This window comes from Barbus barbus, assembly GCF_936440315.1.
Source record: "Barbus barbus genome assembly, chromosome: 17".
Taxonomy (NCBI): Eukaryota; Metazoa; Chordata; class Actinopteri; order Cypriniformes; family Cyprinidae; genus Barbus; species Barbus barbus.
The window spans coordinates 5,134,960-5,154,956 of record NC_136745.1 but is presented as its reverse complement, the minus strand read 5'-3'; the positions used below and the strand labels follow the sequence as shown (position 1 = coordinate 5,154,956).

The 19,997-nt window shown below is 35.6% G+C and overlaps 1 protein-coding gene across 1 annotated transcript in view; it reads right to left on the bottom strand.

The window, feature by feature from the left end:
- LOC306883200 (LIM and calponin homology domains-containing protein 1-like) overlaps positions 1–19,997 on the bottom strand; it is a gene marked incomplete at its 5' end in the record, with an annotated part of 106,695 nt that overhangs the window by 2,178 nt on the left and 84,520 nt on the right. Inside the window, 12 exons of the mRNA XM_079438319.1 lie at positions 4,898–5,006; positions 5,685–5,768; positions 5,942–6,029; positions 7,783–7,871; positions 8,263–8,345; positions 8,426–8,566; positions 13,377–13,469; positions 17,952–18,065; positions 18,939–18,961; positions 19,262–19,346; positions 19,496–19,572; positions 19,661–19,739. Of these exons, the coding sequence (XP_079294445.1) occupies positions 4,898–5,006; positions 5,685–5,768; positions 5,942–6,029; positions 7,783–7,871; positions 8,263–8,345; positions 8,426–8,566; positions 13,377–13,469; positions 17,952–18,065; positions 18,939–18,961; positions 19,262–19,346; positions 19,496–19,572; positions 19,661–19,739 (1,065 nt within the window). The remainder of the gene's footprint in view (positions 1–4,897; positions 5,007–5,684; positions 5,769–5,941; positions 6,030–7,782; positions 7,872–8,262; positions 8,346–8,425; positions 8,567–13,376; positions 13,470–17,951; positions 18,066–18,938; positions 18,962–19,261; positions 19,347–19,495; positions 19,573–19,660; positions 19,740–19,997) is intronic.

The following is a 19,997-nucleotide window of genomic DNA, read 5'->3' as shown; positions in this document are numbered from 1 at the left end:
GCCCCCAGATGCTCGGCGTCTCTGGGGGTGAATGGAGGAGTGGGTGGGGCTGGACTCCGGGCTTCTGCGTGATGATTGGAGGGTCTGTCGAAAGACTGTATCTCCTTTTGATTGACAGCGATTGTGTCCTATAAGAAGTCGCTGATGCTGAAGCTATTCGAGCTCAGTCCCATAGCGGATTGACAAACTGCTGCAACCTATTTCTTGGTATTTGCTTGGCGAAATTGCTGGCCAATTTTCATCATAACAGGAGAAAGCTGTGTGATTACTTGGTGTTCCTTACTCATTGTCGAAATCATACTTCCTTACTCATTGTCGAAATCATGGCGTTGAAATAATGCTGCAGAGCGATGATAAAGAGAGCAGCCCGGAAAATGGAGCGCAGCTGGAGAAAAACAAAATTAGAGGTATTTCGTATTGCTTGGCAGGAAAGTACCCTATCCTACAGAAAAGCATTACAAACTGCTAGATCTGCTTACTTTACGTCTCTTTTAGAAAACAAACACAACCCCAAGTATTTATTTAATACATAGGCTAAATTAACAAAAAATATAACCTCAGCAGGTGCAGACACTACCCAGCAGCACAGTAGTAATGACTTTATGAACTACTTTACTTCCAAGATCGAAACTATTAGAGATAAAATTGTAACCATGCAGCTGTCACCCACAGTATCAAATCAACTTTATTTATATAGCGCTTTTAACAATACAGATTGTGTCAAAGCACTTAACAGTATCAAATTTGATAGAGTGTCAGTAATGTATAAAAATAAGATTAAACACTCAATTTTCAGTTAAGGCATGTCATTATTGAACTCAGAGATGTCATTGTCTAGATCAGTTTAGTTTAAATAGTGTCTGCGAAATCAAATTGACGATAATCACTAGAAATTAAGTGTCCCCAACTGAGCAAGCCAGAGGCAACAGCAGCAAGGAACCAAAACTGCCTCTGTGATAGAATGGAGAAAAAAAAAACCTTGGGAGAAACCAGGCTCAGCTGGGGGGCCAGTTCTCCTCTGGCCAGGAGATAATTGTTTATTTATTGTTTACTTATTGTTTTAATTAAAATATAGTGCACTATAGATCCCCTGAGGAACAATCCCACTCATTCTCTTCTATTGGAAATGAAGAATTGTATAAACTTGTTAAATCATCTAAACCAACAACCTGTATTTTAGACCCTGTTCCATCTAAGCTCCTAAAAGAGGTGCTTCCAGAAGTAATAGATCCTCTTCTGAATATTATTAAATCATGTTCGAATGGATGCTTTAGGCCTAGTATATTGAATTTTGATCCAAGAACAGAATACAGGGCCAAAGCCAAACCTTCTAAGTGTTGCTAGTAAATAGACATATTCAATTCTATAAAATGCTTTGTGAGCATCTAAAGATATTAAGATCTCTGGATTAGTATTGTTCATGGGCTGCACCCGTTTCAGGTCTTGTAGACTTTACCAATGAGCTGATGAGTTGGATCGGGTGTCTTAAGTGGGGGAGGCATGCGTGGGTGTGCTGTGGTTGGGGGTCCCCGGGACGGGTTTGGGAACCGCTGGTCTATATGCCGCAGTGCGATCTAATCCTCGTTTGTATAAACATCCAAGTCAATTGTCTACTTAATCTCTAACATTTGGCCATTTCTTTACGACAGAAACGCTGCAACAATCATAAATTATTGAATAATGGACATCAAAAGTTGCATCAGTTTTTCCAAATTCTTCATTAAGTTCAGCCATTCCACTGAAACAATCCGTTCAGCTTTCCCCTATAGGCGGCGCAAATTTAACGAGGGTTCATAATCAGATCTTTCGTCTCAGCATTAGTCCATTGGAGTGGCTGCTGGGAAATTCTGGAGTAAGAAACCCCTTCTAATTGGCATCACCTCAGCCTCTAAGCCATGCCTATCCATCCAGATTCATGGCACTAATTTGGGGGTACGCTAGCACAGGGAATTCTATTTCGTTGTACGCTTAACCTTTGGACGCAAGCAGCACCAAGATTTTCAGACGCATTATTAGGAACCGCTATTGGATTTGTCTTGCAATCACGCAAGCAATCCTCATAGCATCTACCCTATTAGTCAGATGCTGCAAGAGCGCTCCCGGTGGAGCTAATACGTTTCCCTGTCGACAAGGCTCACCCATCTGAAGCTGCAAGTAGTGAACTCATGTCGGATGCGTAAGAGCTTCCCGGTCGAGCAAACCTTGCATTTCCGTCTGACTATTGGCAGAATTTACACGTCCGATTCCGCAAGTGCGGAACCCCCGTCAGATGCTGCCGGCGAGGCTTAACTGTCTGATGCCGTGAGTATCAAATCTTACCTAGCAATCTTACCTTTTTGTCCTACGGTCTTCCCATCCCTTACCTTTTCCATCCTACGTTCGGCGAGGTTTTCCCATCCGATGCCATGAGTATTGATCTCCCGTCGGACGCCATATTCATTCTAGATTTTTCTGGGTTTCTGAGATGCTCAGAGCTCACCATCAGACCAAGTTAAGAAAGGTCATTTCATTTACATTTTCAAACTCTCTTCTCCTATCCAACCTTACCAGGCCGTTCTTGAGTATCTCCGCGGCCAAGTTCCCCCTCGAACCTCTATTGATAGACAATATATTTAAGAAAAAAAAAAAAAGACCCGCCAGTTGCTCCTGGTTCAGCTGGTGTTATTTAGTTTTTTAGATTTGCATTTGCGTTTGTAATTTGTTATTTTGTTTTCAGAATCGTAATTTGTTTTGCACTTCTCGGCCACTGTACAATGCAGTTATTTTTAAGCTGTTGTTGATATCCCATCTAAAACGTGATTTAGCCAAAAAACAACAACAACAACAGCTATAACATTACCACTTTAATATGTCCTGCAATATCCGTGCATGCAAAGGTTCTGCACGATCCTCTTGTTCAATATTCTCGGGGTCTGAACTGATATGGTAATATTGACAAACTTGCTGTTCTGGCAAGGGGCGGGGCAATACTGAAACGCTGTCTAAGCTGTTTACAAATCACAACGCACTGGGACAGCTACCCAATCACAACACATTTCGTTTTTCGGAAGGCGGGCCTTCATCAAACCCGGAACTAATTGAGTTGTATGTGTCATGCTGGGGAGAAAGGTATTGTAATAATGTAAATTATGTGAAAAATAATGCGAGCGTGAGAGCATGTTCTAGTACACCCCCAAAACAAAATCAAGATTTTGTAAAAGAGCTTAATAGGACCCCTTTAAACTGAGAAATTTTACAATTCTATGCACAAAATGAGCTCATTTCAAATTTGATGCCTGCTACAGGTCTCAAAATAGTTGGGACGGGGGCATGATTACCATGGTGTAGCATCTTCTCTTCTTTTCAAAACAGTTTGAAGACATCTGGGCATCGAGGTTATGAGTTTCTGGTGTTTTGGTATTGGAATTTGGTCCCATTCTTGTCTGATATAGGTTTCCAGCTGCTGAAGAGTTTGTGGTCATCTTTGATGTATTTTTCGTTTAATGATGCACTAAATGTTCTCTACAGGTGATAGATCTGGACTGCAGGCAGGCCAATTCAGCACCCAGACTCTTCTACTACGAAGCCATGCTGTTGTAAAAGCGGCAGTGTGTGGTTTGGCATTGTCACAAGGCCTTCCCTGAAATAGACGTCGTCTGGAGGGGAGCATATGTTGCTCTAAAACCTTTATATACCTTTATTCATAGTGCCCTCCAAAACATGCAAGCTACCCATATCGTATGCACTTATGCACCCCCATACCATCAGAGATACTTGCTTTTGATGCTTGTCTCCCTCCTCTTTAGCCCAGAGGACACGGTGTCCGTGATGTCCAACAAGAATGTCAAATTTGGACCATAAAACACTTTTTCACTTTGAAACAGGTCATTTTAAATGAGCCTTGGCCCACAGGACACGACAGCGCTTCTGGACCATGTTCACATATAGCTTCCTTTTTGCATGACAGAGCTTTAGTTGGCTCTGCAGATGGCACGGCGGATTGTGTTTACCGACAGTGGTTTCTGGAAATATTCCTGGGCCCATTTAGTAACGTCAATGACAGAATCATGCCGATGATTGATGCAGTGTCGTCTGAGGGCCCAAAGACCACGGGTATCCAACAAAGGTCTTCAGCCTTGTCCCTTACGCACAGAGATTTATCCAGTTTCTCTGAATCTTTTGATGATGTTATGCACTGTAGATGATGAGATTTGCAAAGCCTTTGCAATTTGACATTGAGGAACATTGTTTTTAAAGTATTCCACAATCTTTTTACTCACTCTTTCACAGATTGGAGAGTCTCTGCCTATCTTTACTTCTGAGTGTCTCTCTAAGACATCCCTTTTATAGCTAATCATGTTACAGACCTGATGTCAATTAACTTAAGTAGTTGCTAGATGTTCTCCCAGCTGAATATTTTCAAAATGTCTTGCTTTTTCAGCCCTTTGTTGCCCCTGTGCCAAAGTTTTTGAGACCTGTTGCAGGCATTAAATTTTAAATGAGCTCATTTTGTGCATAAAATTTTACAATTTCTCAGTTTAAAAATGTGTTATGTTCTCTATGTTCTATTGTGAATAGAATATTGGCTCATGTGATTTGAAAGTCTTTTAGTTTTCATTTTATTCAAATAAAAAAAATGTCCCAACATTTCCGGAATTCGGGTTGTACTTATTGGAAGTGTGCATTTATGTCATCTGCCACTTGAAATGGTTGAGCTCTTTAAAGTCAAGGGGATATTTGATTGGCTGTCAGTGGACTTCCCTGTTCTCATAAAATTAGAATGATTATTAAAACTTTATAGTCATCATTAAAGTTATGATCCTGTGAACGGGCCTCTTAAGTGACATTGACAATATAGTGATTACATGACTATATAAATTGGCATCTGTAATTTTCCAGCTGTAATATGTACACATACCTTAAAACACTGGATGTGAAAGTAAAGGCTGAGAGTCTCTATAATCATGGCAGCACCTTTGCCAAGTGGATGACCACAACTTGAACACAGTTTCTTCCCACTGACAGACCTACACATACACAAACAAAATTATGTTAAAAAATAATTAAATAAACAAGTTGGTATTATTTTATTTATTATACATTATTTTATAGTGTTCTTGTTAAATGTTAAATGTAAGCACTACAGTAAAAACAGTAAATTATACATAATTACTTGCAGCTAACCATAATCCTAGCCTTAACCCTATATAAAGTACATTTTGTTCATTAATATTACCTCAGTACTTAAATCTATAATTAATAATAATAATAATAATAATTCATTACATTTATATAGCGCTTTTCTGCTTTTCTAAGCACTCAAAGCGCTCTACATTGTGAGGGGTGGTGTCTCCTCATCCACCACCAGTGTTTAATTACACTGCAATAAAAACAACTTAAAATAAAGTGCAACAAAAAGTAATAATTGTCAGTAATAAGCACAGCAGCAGACATTAAAAGAAAATGCACGGCATCAAAACAAATGGATGACTGAAAAGGGAGTGCCAATGCTGATATTTGTTCATACTATCATATAATACAAATTTAATTATGGCAAATAATGACTCAAACTGAAATACTGACACAAAATTCACTTACAATCAATTCTGTTTTGTGATGGGTGGAAACAGGGAATGAGTGATCATTTAACACTGGCTCATTTGGATCTTTAGTTGTGATCTCACATCAGAGAAACTGTGCTGTACCTGTTTGGTGATGTAGGTGGTTGTGTATCTGTGAATGAAGGTGACGTTGATGAATTTGGCCCAATGTTCTCTATAGAGTCAGACCTGAGAATGGAGAGCCACATGCAGTGTTCATGCTCACACACATGCTCAGCCAAGTTTCAGCCATAAGGATGAATTAAATAATCAAAAATTATATAAACTTTGAACAACACTTTGCAGCTTGTGTGAGAATAAAGAAATCACTGAAAGAATACATAATGCACAAAAATATATACCTCCTGCGTCCACCAGATTTTGGTTGAGATGCATTCTTTTTCCAGGTCTCATTCTGCTGGGGTATCTGTCTGTTACCCAGTGGCATATCTGTAACATAAAATAAAATAAAATAAAAAAATAATTTTTTAATGCAAAATTTGATGTGGTTAAACCAGTATTTAACTCTCTTGTATTCCTAACCTAGGGGTCACACTTGTGATCCTCGGCAGTCAAAACAGACAGGAGACAAATAGTTTAACTTGTGTGTGTGTGTGTGTGTGAAAGAGAAATGAATGTAGGCCTACTATATTTTGTTTCATGGCATTAAACAATTTTCACCTCTTCCGTAAATTATGTTAAATTTATGCCTATATAAAATAATACAAATATTAGACAAATATTTCATATTATTTTGAATTAATAGAATGTTTAAGTAAAAAAAATATAGCAAAGATATTTAAAATCCAATGCACGGAAGACAGATTGGTGCCATCCGGTGGGGGAAAAAGAAAATTATATTTAATACCATGGTGCAACCACTAGATGCCTGTATAGCCCAATATATAAATATGCATACAGGGTTGTGCATGCCCTAGATCAGTGGTGTCAAATTCAGTTCCTGGAGGGCCGCAGCCCTGCAGAGTTTAGTTCCAACACACATACCCGGTGCATTCCAAATGGGATATATCACCCTCCGAAGGGCACTTCGGAGTCAGAACAATCATGGCCGTCATATTGAAGGGTCATTCCAAACCGAAGCGCTCAAAACTGGCCACTTCAAAGGGCTCTTCGGGAATGAAGGATTTCGAAGGGTACAACTGATGGACACTTCGGGCACCCATGATCCTTTTACACAGATTCTTTGCATGATGACGTCACTGAGTTTGGCACCTGTGCCCTAGATACTTATAATTAGGGATACTATTATACTATAGAATACGATTACTATTATTGTTAGAATTATAAATATTATAGTCAGAATTAAATACTTTTTAAAATTAAGTTTTGCATTTGGATATAAATTAAGACATTATCAAGCAGATTATACCCAAAATAATTGCTCTGCATTTTTGTATTTCCCATTTATTTTCACTGCGGTCCATTTAGCCTTTTCTAAGCATGTCCATGATTGTTTTGTGCTCATATAGCAAGTGCCACAAAGGTCAGATAAAACTTAAAGTAAAGTATCTTAAAAAAACAATTCAAACACAAAATGTCTCAATATAAAATGACAGAAAACCATCAGAGGGTTAATTTAAAATATTTGAAAGATATATTCAGTTACAGATTGCACAATATCCTTTTCCAAAAACTTAGTTAACTAGACAGCATTTTAAGTCATCGCAGGTATGCTTTTCTTTTTTAAGAATTTAAGAAACCTTGAAGAGACATATGAAGTTAACAAACCTTATTTTGTCTAAATTGACTGAGAATGTAATCCCAGAATGCGGACAAGCTAAGTAAACAAAATTATAAACAAATTGTGAGAAATACTTTTTTTTAAATTCACATTTGATTAAAATGAGCAATAAACAATCTGATAAAATCGACCTTGTATTGTTGTATGCTATATATGTGTCACGGTGCACACAGCAGGGAGGAACAAGGAACACGCTTACGAGGACGTAACTCAAATAATAACCTTCTTTAATGAAGACAGGGCAGGGCAGGACAAGGCAAGGCAGACATCAAACACCGGGGAGTAACAAGTAGACCAGACGAAATATGGGCATGGAAACACAGGGAGCACGTGGAAACACAAGACACACACAACAGAGGTTTGACAATATGTAGCCTATTATTTTGCTTATTAGAGTTGTTAGTTAAACAACATGCTAATGTCAAAGCCCACTAGACTCACCCTGACTAGACGGTAGTGTAGGCTGCTTTTCTTGGCTCTGGTCTCCTTGTCTTCTCTGACCCACTGAACCACAACCTTGCAGGGGAGCACTGGTATTGGAAAGATAAGTGAAAACATGCAGGAAATAATATGTTCAATTATAATGAAGTTAAAACAAATTGAATAGTTAACCCAAAAACGAAAATTCTGTTATTATTTACACACCTTCACATTGCTCCAAACCTACGTTGTTGTTTTTTTCATGCAACACAAAATCTTGTTTTCCATAATACGTACTGTATAACAGTTTATACTTTTCATGTCTGCCAAAAAGACCATAAAACAAAGTAGACAGATATAGTCACAGTAAACTATTGTTGTAGGGAAAGAGATGTCTATTCAAAAATTGTGTTCCATAGAAAAAAAAAAGGTCTGGAATTAAAAATTGTATTTTGGGTGAACTATTCCTTTATGTTTATTCCTAGAGTTGTTGTCCCAGACCTTACTGTCATCTGTAAACTCTCTGTCTTTCTTTGGGCTGCATCACTGTTGCCATTTTCCCTTTGTCTACAAGTCCCAGAGCTCTGATGGAGTAAGAAATATGGTCAGAATAATTTACACCAGCATCAAGCACTTCATTTAATGTCCTTCCTTAAATTCTTACCATCTGCTTCTCCTCTGACCCCTGTTTGTTTTCCAGCTCAGGCTGGGACTGTAAAGTGCTGTGAGTCTTGGGAAGGACAGATGGTGCAATCATTGAATGAGGGGTCAGAGAGGTCATCGTCTCTTCCAGAATCTTCCTCTCCTGTATTGATGAAAAAATAAGTCATTGGCAAAGCTTCTATGAGTAAAGAAGAACAGACATGTTTTTTTGTCAGATAAATGAGACTAATGTTGCAAATGATGTGATGACATGTTTTTTTACAACAATTTACCATAGTAAGCAAGCAAAAAAAGAACTGAAATTAAACATGACATGACATGACAAAAAGATTCTTACAATGTTTGAGGGCCTCATATTAATTTCTCCATAGTAACAAAAACTGTTATAACCAGGGTGTGATTTGTCAGAGAGATGGGGGGATTCTGGTCTATAAAATCGATACCTCTGCTGATTTTTTTTTTTATTTTAATCGCTGGTGGGGATAAAATAAAATAAAATATAACGTAAATGTATTAAGTGTAGTTTTGATAATAAACAGACCGGTTTATTACTTCTCATGGAAACATCCTTTATTCCTATAAAAATACCCCAATGCATCCAAATACATATAATATCACAATTGTATACTTATTAGCTTCATGTTTCATCTGTTAGTTATCTACAGAGACAGAACACAGAAGTTTACCATGACCGGAAGGTGGGGGAAAATTTATGGATCTGCAGAGAATCGCCTTTCTACGAGGTCATTAATCCCAGAAGAGAGAGGGGCAGACAGTTGTTGAAGCTACTTCATTTTCATCAGATTGCATAATTAATGGAAAAATTAAAAGAAATTATGATTCTATCTAATGAAATATTAGGTAAAAAATGTGAATACACATTTCTCCAAATGCGCACATTTTCGGACTTAAAGTGTGTTGTGTAGCGAAGTCCTGTGATCAAAAATAAATAAAGCAAACGCAACTACAGGCATGTGTCTCGTTATTCTATTCAAAAGATCAATAACTGCTGATTAATTTTTGCACAATTTAGCATTCCTGACATAAATTAAGAATTATATAGTAATTATAAGTATTATTAAAGAAAAAAAAAAAAAGTATTATAAACAGTGGTCAAATATAAAAGCTCTCAAACAAAGGGACTTGAGCATGTTTTAAATAACAACGACAATTTGACAAAAGAATGTACTATTATGGGAGATTTTAATACAAACATATCGAATAGAATAGGTGATCATTTTAACGCTCTGTAGTCATTATGTACATTGTTTCATTTAACCCCAATTATATTTTGGTATCTGATGTAAAGTGTATTTCCCAGAAAGGAGTTATTGAATATGGTATCAGTGATCATAATTTTTTTTTTTTTTTGTACAAGAAAATGCAGTAAATTAAGATTTAGTAATCATAAAACAAAATGTTGTTGATAAATTGAAAAGTTAAAATAAATAAAATGGATAAATTTTATTTTTCTTACATTTTTTTCAAGTTTTATTTCTTAAAAGTAATGGACAGAATTTAACATTTAAAGGACTTAAAAATTTAGAACAGAAAAATATAAAGGAGGCAAAAAGTAATTTTATTAAAGAACAAATACAAGAAAATAAGGAAGATCCTATATCTTTGTGGAAGATGTTGAATAGGTTCCAATCAATTGGTAAATCAAAATTTTCTGTTTCAAAAGGTAGGTTTGGATATTGATGGCAAGGCAGAATGTGATAAAAAACAAAGTTGCTAATAAATTTTATTAATTTTTTCATTTATTGCTAATAGCTTAGTGGATAAGCTTCCTCTGTCCAAGGCAAGTTATGGTATTGATCTTGTTTTAAATTTTTTAAATTTAAATTGTTAATTTTTTGTGATTTTATACAAAACAAGGGGTGTGGCCAAATTGTTTTTCTTTTACTAAAGTAGATCAAATTACTATAATGCTAGACGAGCTTCAAGTGTTTAAATCAACTGGGCTGGATGATATTTCAGCTAGATTTGAGAGAGTTGCTGCAGATATTACAGCTCTATAGACTATTAAATTTATTGTTAATCTTTCCTTGGAAAATTGTATAGTCCCATCTGATATGAAGTTAGCCAAAATCATTCCATTATTCAAAAAAGGAAATAGACACAATACTTTAAAGTATCGTCCAACCTCCGTTCTTAGTGTGGCCTCAATTTTTTTTTTTTTTTAAGAAAAGACTGTGTATAAACTGATGTATATGTAAGTAAGAGTAGGTAAATGTTGATGATGCAGTTTTATGATTTTCAATCAGGTTTTAGGAGATCTTTTTCAGCTGATTCTTCTTTAATTTACTAAACAGATTTTATAAGGAGGCAGATTGATGAAGGTAAAATGTGTGGTGTGTGGTACTTTTGGACCTCCAGAAAGCTTTTGACAATGGATAATTCAATACTCTTAGAAAAATTAAGTGCCATGGGTTTTCAAGTAAAGTCCTAGCCTGGTTGAACTCTTATTTAGCTGGGTTCAAAGGGAAGAAATTGATGGGGCTCTTTCTGAGGAAACATTTGTTAAATATGGAGTCCCTCAGGGAAGTGTTTTAGGCCCTCTTTTGTTTCTTTATACAGAAATGACATGCAAGCAGTTTGTAATTTTAATTTGCTTTTATATGCTGATGATTCTGCTTTATTAATTTCAGACAAGGATGTTGGTAGGATACAAGTGAATTTAGGTAGGGAGCTTTGTAAGGTAAGAGACTGGCTTTCTGAAAACAAACTGATGTTGTATGTAGGGCAAATGGAATCCATATAATTTGGGTCTAAAAAGAATTTTTAAAAAAGGTTTTAAGATGTCTGTTAAGGTAAGGGATTGTTTAATATCAAACAGAACTACCATTAATTATCTTGGATGTGTCCTTGACAATGATTTAAGTGGTATGGCTATGAACGTTCTGGGTAAGGTTAATGCTAAAACAAAATTTCTTGCCAGACATGTTAGTTTTCTCAAACAGATTATAAAATGTGCACTTGCTTGGCCATTTTTTGTTGATAAACAGGAAAGTGGGTCCAAGCGCCAGCAGAAGGCAGTGTAATGAAATAGTCTTTAAGAGAAGCAGTCTATCAGCGGAAGTTTAAAATCAGCTCGTAAGTGTATTTACTTGTCTCAGTGTTTAGTGCATTTGCCGTTGCTAGGAAACGCTTATTTTGTTTACTGTGTTGAGAGGTGCTGAAATCGTGTTTGGTCTCGTACTGTATCGCGTATCTTGTCAGTGTGTGCACTTGCTTGGCCATTTTTAGTTGATAAACAGGAAAGTGGGTCCAGCTGAATTGAAATGGTGATTTGTTGGATTGGTATAAAAAAGGTTATTATACCGCGGCAGCCGCGGCAGTCGTCGTGTGAAGCCCTCTTAGTGTGAAGACCGAAAAGTGTAAAGACCATCAACTCTAACGTGCGACTCCACCGGGCAGGGATAGAAGTATCGCTTTTTATTTTAGTTTTTTCATTTATATGTTTAGTATTGAAATGTTGTTATATGTATGCGTCAATTTTATTTAATTTCTTTATTTTCTTAAATATGTGGGTATATAGTATTTATAGAGTTGTAACTTTTAGTTTTAGTTACTTTTTCTTATTTGTAAGTCGCTTTGGACAAAAGCGTCTGCTAAATGACAAAAGTAAGTAAGTAAAGTAAAATGATTTGCATCATGTTTAGTGTCATGTCTTTTTCAATATGCATGCATTTCTTGGATGTCTGACTTGTCTCATGGTTGGCTGGATAAGTTACAAAAATGTCAAAATAAACTGACAAGGTTAGTTTTAGGGTTTAGTAGTTTTACACATGTTGATGTTTCCCATTTTATGCATCTTGATTGGTTACCTAAAGTAGATTAGAACACATTAAATTAAAAATGGTACATAAGATTATCAATAACAGAGAACCTTCATATTTTGTTGCACTTTTCCCTAGGGTAAATGAGCAGCATTGTTATAATTTTAGGCAAAGTCTTATGGATATTACATTATGTCGTTTTAAAAATATGTATGGTCGTAGGTCTTTTAAATATTCTGGGGGACAACTGTGGAACAAGTTGTGTGGCAGTGTATCTGTTACCGGAAGTGGAGTTTGTGCTTAACATCAAGGACATCAATGGACTCAAGTGTTTGTTTGTTTTGTGTTTTTGCTTGATTGTGTTATCCTTAACGAATTGAGTGTATTTCACTACTTTTCTAATAATTATTCTATAAATGTTAATGTACAGCTGCCAAAAACAGACCAACAGGCTTCATAATTTTTATAGCTCTTCTGTGGTTTGTGATTTATTCTCCCCTTATAAGTATTATGTTTTGTTAGTGCCATGGGACCCTGCCATGGCTCCAGCGACATTGTTTCATCAGGGTCACAATAAGATGCATATTGTAATTGTTTGTGTATTAATAGCACACCAGATATTGAGATTAATTTATTTGTCATCTGCAAGAGTCAGCTTAATTAGTAATATGAACTAAATCAGTCCAGTAAGATTTTAATAATTAAATATTTTTTTGGAGTTTCATATGAAGCATATGATAAATGCATGTACAGTATATGACAAACTACAAACAAAAATGGAATTTAAATGTTCACGGCATCATTGTCTTTGATTTTCATCAGCCTGATTTTCACAAACTCATACTAATGCAAAGTAATATCAATATAATAATAATAATATCAGTAGATTTAGATTTCCACATGTAAATACTACTGGCAGCTTAGGCAGCTAAAGAATAATGCTAAATTTAGACTGTTCTTGAGAATCAAATAAAACAATCTTTTCAGTGTACAGGTGGCTATAAATAAACAATCATAAATAATTATGTAAATAATTTACAATACATTTCATTTGTAAATTTTACAATGGTGTCAGTGGTATCAGTTACATTTTGAATGGTAATAAATATTCTAACAACGCAAGTCACTGGGAAACTGAAAGTACAAGGTCAGTAAAGCGAGAAAATTCACCTCCTCATGGTACCGCCTCTCCTCCTCTTCCACTTCCTTCTGCGCTTCCTCCCATTCCTGCCATAACTGCTGCTGTTCACGCTGATATTTCTCCTGTGATCACACACATGCATTTAATTCATTTAAATGTTGACAGAATGAAAAAGGAGAATACCATCAGAACTACGATGGTCAGAAACTAACAAATGCCTTTAAGAGAAGCTCTAGCACATGGCAGCCCCAAATGGCTCTTTAATAGTCATGGTGAGGTGCTTGAAATTTGAAAAATACATTTAAAGAAAGGCAAGCTTGGCAGCTGAAAGTTATAACATTTTAAAGGCACAATCTTTTCCAAGTGGTAAACGTTGACAGTTTGGAACAAACCAAAAAATTTGGATGTACCTTTAAATGACTTGTCTGCAGTGAAAATCTATTTTCTCAAATAAACAAACACTTTCCCACATACACACACGCAGGGGTATCTTTATCTTCAGAAGGGACAAGTTATGGTTTGTGTTTTTACTGCCTATGATGAATAAAAATATTTCTTAAGCATTTTAGTTGCTAAATTGTGCATACATATTCTTAGAACTATCAAAAATAAAAAAATATCTTTTAAATGCCAGTGGATTTAAAAGGAGTAGCTCAACCAAAGACAATTCCGTCTTCTCTCTCTCTCTCTCTCTCATATATATATATATATATATATATATATATATATATATATATATATATATATATATATATATATATATATATATATATATATATATATATATATATATATATATATATATGTACCCTGTATACACTACTGTGCAAAAGTCTTAGGCAATTAGTATTTTTCCTTTGATGTAGTGTGTCAGTAGGAAATATCAGTTTACATTTCCAAACATTCTTTTTGCCATTAATTGTAATAATCCAGTGAGATTTTTATATGCAGAAGTAGTCTGACAACAGCCAGTATACTCAGAGATCTGATTTCACCATCATCCAGCCCATCTGGAATTACACGAAGAAACAGAAAAAACTGATATACACTAAATCCAGAAGAACTGTAGCAACATCTCCATGATATTTGAAGAAACCTTCCTACAAAGCTATAATACCGTGAAACGTTTTAGGCACTTGTGTAAAAATGCTGTGAGGATGCTTTCAAAAATAATGTCATAAATAGATTTTATTTCTAATTTAATTTCTATTAACTAAATCAAAACAACATTTGGTGTCACCACCTTTTGTGTTTAAAACAGATTTTGTCCTAGGCAGACTTGCACATATAGGTTTTCAGGTATGGCCTAAGAAAAAAATCCGATTTACGATTTAAATTGATGTTTTGCCCCCCTACTTAAAATCAATCTGCCAATGACAAAGAAATTGTTCAAAACAAGTTTTAACTTCATTTTGTTTTGATTTTCCCTTCTGGGATTTAATCTGGATTTCCCCCTTGGGGTTAAAGTGCAATCAGAAACAACAAAGAGACAAGATGGCAGGCCCTGCCATAGTAAAAAGTGAATATGTAACTTAACAATAAAATTATGTGACCCTTTTTGATAAGTTTTCTTTAAACACAAGTTTTAACATCTTGCTATTCAGTAGATAGGAAGTAGTTCTGATAAAGTGCAAACAAAACATTCAACAGCATTAAATATCAGTGACTGTTTTGGCGGGACGATGACAAATGATTTGCAGATCCTCAGGACCACTGACAAACATCTGATCTTGTAAAATGTGTGGTAAGTACTGCCGCTCCATAGTATAAACAGTACATGCGATCGCGAATCTCGAAAGTGAAACTAAAAAACGATTGTGCATTCAAAAGCAGTTTCAATGCCAAGCGTAATCCCTGATGCCCACAATTTTATATACAATCAGGGCTCTACGCTTACTTTTCTTATTAGGAGCGTGTCAAATCAATAATCAAAGATTCTGATCAAAAATTAACCTTCCCATTACGAGGTGATATTTGACTCCTTAAAGTGATTTACAGGGAATTTAGTTTTTACCTTTGTAATGGCATTTTTCTAACTTTATTAAAAGTATGTTATCTTTTATGTCAAATTAAAAAATAATATTAATAAGCTTTTTATCATTTCTAATTAAAACTACAGCATAAAAACAAGTAGAATAAGAAGAAGAATAAGATACCAATCAAATGAAATTAGTATTTAAGGAATAAATTTGTACTACAGAGGTGGCACAGAAGAACACACAAGTGGCTTGTAGGTGTGTTTTCAGATGTTTAATGAGGCTCAGAGGTTGCATAAATGCAATTAAATTAATAAATGAATGTTGACGTTAATGTTTCAAATATTGAAGTGAAGTGACATACTACATTCAAAATATACAATTTTGAATGTAGAAATATTAAGGCCCGGTTTCACAGACAGGGCTTAGACTAAACCAGGATTAGGCCATAGTTCAATTAGGACATGTAAGTACTTTTTATTAACATGCCTTAGAAAAAAAACATTACTGGTGTGCATCTTGAGACAAAACAAAGGCACTGATATATTTTAAGATCAATCAGTGCAAGTTTATTTCAGTTGAATCAGTTGAAACAACTCATTAACATTTTAACATCATTAACATAACAACATTTTAGTCTGGGACAAATCTTAAGCCTTGTCTGTGAAACCAGGGGTAAATGATTTAAATAACAGAAAAGATACTTAAAAATTAAATTAAAACCACCAGTAGGTGGCGGTATGTCACTGATTTTATCACTGAATCATTCATTTAATTGATTCGTTCGAACACTGATTCATTCAGGAATGAAGTATATGACTGTCTTTATGAATGGGTAATTGAATCATTGACTCACTAGATTCGTTTAAAAACGAAGTTCATTCATAAACGAAACACCGCTGTGTTTGAATGGAGATGCGCTGCTGCTTGGCTGGGACTTTGTTTGAAACTATTTTCGTTGATGAAATAGAGCAAAATAAGGCAACAGCGTTGTAGTCAGACAATATAAGTCATTTAATATTAACTTCTTGTTTAATGAACTATTGTATTAAATCAATATCACATTTGCAAACTCCCTTAATAATCATTAAAAGCTGTCCCTCATCTTAGTTCATCACGATCTCACAAAACTGCATTATAATCAACGAAGCTCCGTACACGGTGAAAATACATTGTGCACTGTCTACACTTCTTTTGCTATGTGATACATTACTAAAATAAACACGTAAGTATGTTAGAAACCTTTAAAGCTCCGTAAGCACAAATATACTGATCGGGTCAGTCACACTGGTGCTCCTAAATATTTGTTCATAGTCGCACGCAGTAGTTTTCAGTCGCAAATGGGATCACGAGCGTAGGGACGCACATGTGCACTGAAGTTATTTAACAGTAATCAATTTTTCCACATGTTCATGGCCGTTGTTTCACAGTTGAAAAGAGACAGACATCAAAATAGCTGAGACTGCAACAACAGACACTCACATTAACAAGCGCTTGTGAGCGAGAGGGTATGAGACAGCTCAGCTTTGGTTTAAAATAGTTAAAAAATATTTGTTATCAGTCATGACTTAATGGGGAAAATAGAGCAGACACTGAACATGGTTGAAGCGTTTCTAGAGCGTTCGCGTACAACTTCAAATGGAGTATACTTTGAAAGGCTGCGCGTTCGTATACAAAAACTAAGTAAAGTTAGGCCTTTAACATGATGTCTATCAGCCATCGGTGATGGACGACGGCATCGTCTATCGGCCAAACCCTATATGGCAAATGCGCGTGGGGAGGGCTGAGCTCATTCAGAACTACGGGAGCTCAGAGGGGAGCGTCGGTGGATGTAAAAAAGAAAACCGATTTTCATTCAAATAAATCGACATAAACTACACATTCGAGTTAATCGATAAAATCGATTTATCGCCCAGCCCTAGTAGGAAGTTTTTCATAGATGTTGCCACAGTTCTTCTGGATTTAGTCTATTAAATTTAATGTGGTCCAATGATGCTTGAACTCCAACATTCTTCAAAATATCTTTCACAGAAAACAGAAAAACAAAAAGTGTTTAATTTTTGGGTGAACTATCCCTTTAAGTGCCCAAATACCTTTTGATGCAGATTAGCTTTAGTCTAGTTGTGCGGGGGGTGGGGTGGGGGGCAACAGCCAAGCGTGGGTTATAACAGTTAAAACATGCATCTTCTCTTCTTATCAAACAGTTTTGATTTGAGTTCTACTGAGAGTCTGCTGATCTTCTGATAATATCTAGTCATTTTTAAGGAAATGGAAAGCTTAATCATGGAACATAAAGGGATAGTTCAGGCAAAAATGAAAATTCTGTCATCATTTACTCACTTCCATAACATTCCAAATGTTCTTTCTTTAAAAGAACACTAAATGAGTTATTTAGTAGAATATCTTTTGCATTGAAAAAAGCAACCTGGACATTCTAATGACAGAATTTTCCATTTTAGGTTAATTATTTTCTTATATGCTTAAGCAACTTGCATAAAATGCTAAATGCCAGGTTAGTCTACAGTCTGGTTGATCTATGAAGCCTAAGCATGCTCAGGTTGTGCACTTGAAGCTTGCCCGATTCTCAGTGCTGGCTCAAGTGGGCTTTGGTTATTCAAGCCATTGTACCTGAAGCATGCGTTCCTGCTCTTGCTGCCACCTCTCCTGACGCTTGCGCTCTTCCTCAGGGTCCCAAGAAAAGTGTTCACCCCGCTTCACCAGATTCAGCACTGGGGGAGGGACCTAACCGTACCGTCCGCAATATTATGCACCAACATTATGCCGTACGAGGATGCACCAGACAACACCAAAAACAGTGAGGAGGGGAGTGGACAGAGAGACAGTTGATCTATTACCCCTGAAGTACTTGTTATTACCTGTTCTACTGGAGAAGATGAATGTGAAAGGACAAGAAAAAATTGTGAATTTCTGCTGCTTTACCATCTGGTATAGAATATTCTGTTTTTATTTTTCTTATTTATTTAGTTTAATTCTGACAACAGATATTGTGCTTATATTTTCCAAAAATGTAAGTGGTGCTTGTGTGTGCAAAATCTGTGGGTGGTTGCCTATTTAAAATAGTTTAAAAAGGTGAAGACATTATGATGGAATGAATGAACAATCCCATGAGCCACTGAAAATTATGAAAATGCTTCAATATTACATATATTAATTAATGCTTGCATTCAAAAACTCACCATTCCAGTTCCTGTTTCCATGTTAACAGTGACTCTGAATGGATCTTGTTTCAGGATTATGGTTAGTGCATTTCAATGGTGGTTTGTCAAGTAAGCAATTTCTTTTATAAATAATTGTTGAAGTCACGCTTGTGGTTTCTACAGAAGCATATAGTGTCACATAAAAAAATCTGAATGGGACCCTTCTGGACCTTTACTGACCCTTACTGTTTTACACCATTTAGCATTAAAAAAAAATCTAGCATATGATTCAGGAAGATTTGTACAATCATTTTAATAGCGGTAATTCAAAATAATGTCTTTGTAGAAAAATAATAAAAAATACCAGATGAGAAACAGCCAGAAAAAAAAAAGCCTCAAGGATGAGGAAAGAGGAGAGAGAGATGAATAGATTTAATTTCTTTATTTCTTTACTTACATTTCCTTTTTTTTCTGCCATATCTGGAAAACGAAACATGCCATTTTTAAAACATGCACTTTCAGTGATTTCATGAATTATTCATTTTATTAATATGGTATATAGTATAAATTGTGTAAGTGTGTGTGTGTGTGTGTGTGTGTATATATAGGAATATAAAGTGTCAAATGTAAGAAAAAATATTAAGAAAAAAATTATCCAGACTCTGATAAACCTGTGGACCAATTCACTGGTTTTAAATTGTATATATCTAATGGGAGAAGTGAACACCGAGATGTAATGGTTACTTTTGGCTAAAACTAATTTAAACTAATACCACTCACCTGGTTTGGTTCTGTATGATTCTAGGTTGGATGGTTCTGATTGATTTGTTGATTTCTGTGGGATCTCAGTTGCTAGTTTATTGACCTACAACCAAATCAAAAAGAAACAAAAGTCATGGTCAAATAAATATAACAAATACATTTCATTCTTTTAATAATCATTATGTTTGTATATAATAATTTGCCTGTGTTTTTATGTAAGCACAAATACAATACAGATCCCTATAGACTAACCTGCACAGCAGAGTTGTCAAACTGAATCGTGTCCTGTTGAGAGTCACTCATATATGTCTCATCTGTCTGCTCTTGATCTACACAGGAACATTTTTAGAATTTAAACAACAATATGAAGAAAAATGTGTCTTTGCTGGAACATTTATCAAATAAAAGCTAACCAACCTGTCTTTTCAGCTTTTAGCTCCAACACTTCTGGGGATATAGCGACATCACCAACCTGTGGGACTGTCCCACCTTCAACCTGTGCAACAGACAGACTTCTTGAATGATAAGAATCCACTCAGCAGCTATACTGATTGTAAACTCTCCATTCTTTTGCTTGTATGGGTTGATTAGATGGGATCTGGAGCAACTTTACCACTTCACAAGGTGCTTGAAAAAACTATGTACAAAAATGTGAAAAAAGAATCCATCACTACTTATGATGAAGGGAATACAAATGCGTTGGTACTTTTAAAGTATTAAGGTTCCCTTCATCATACAGTAAGTAGTGCTGGAT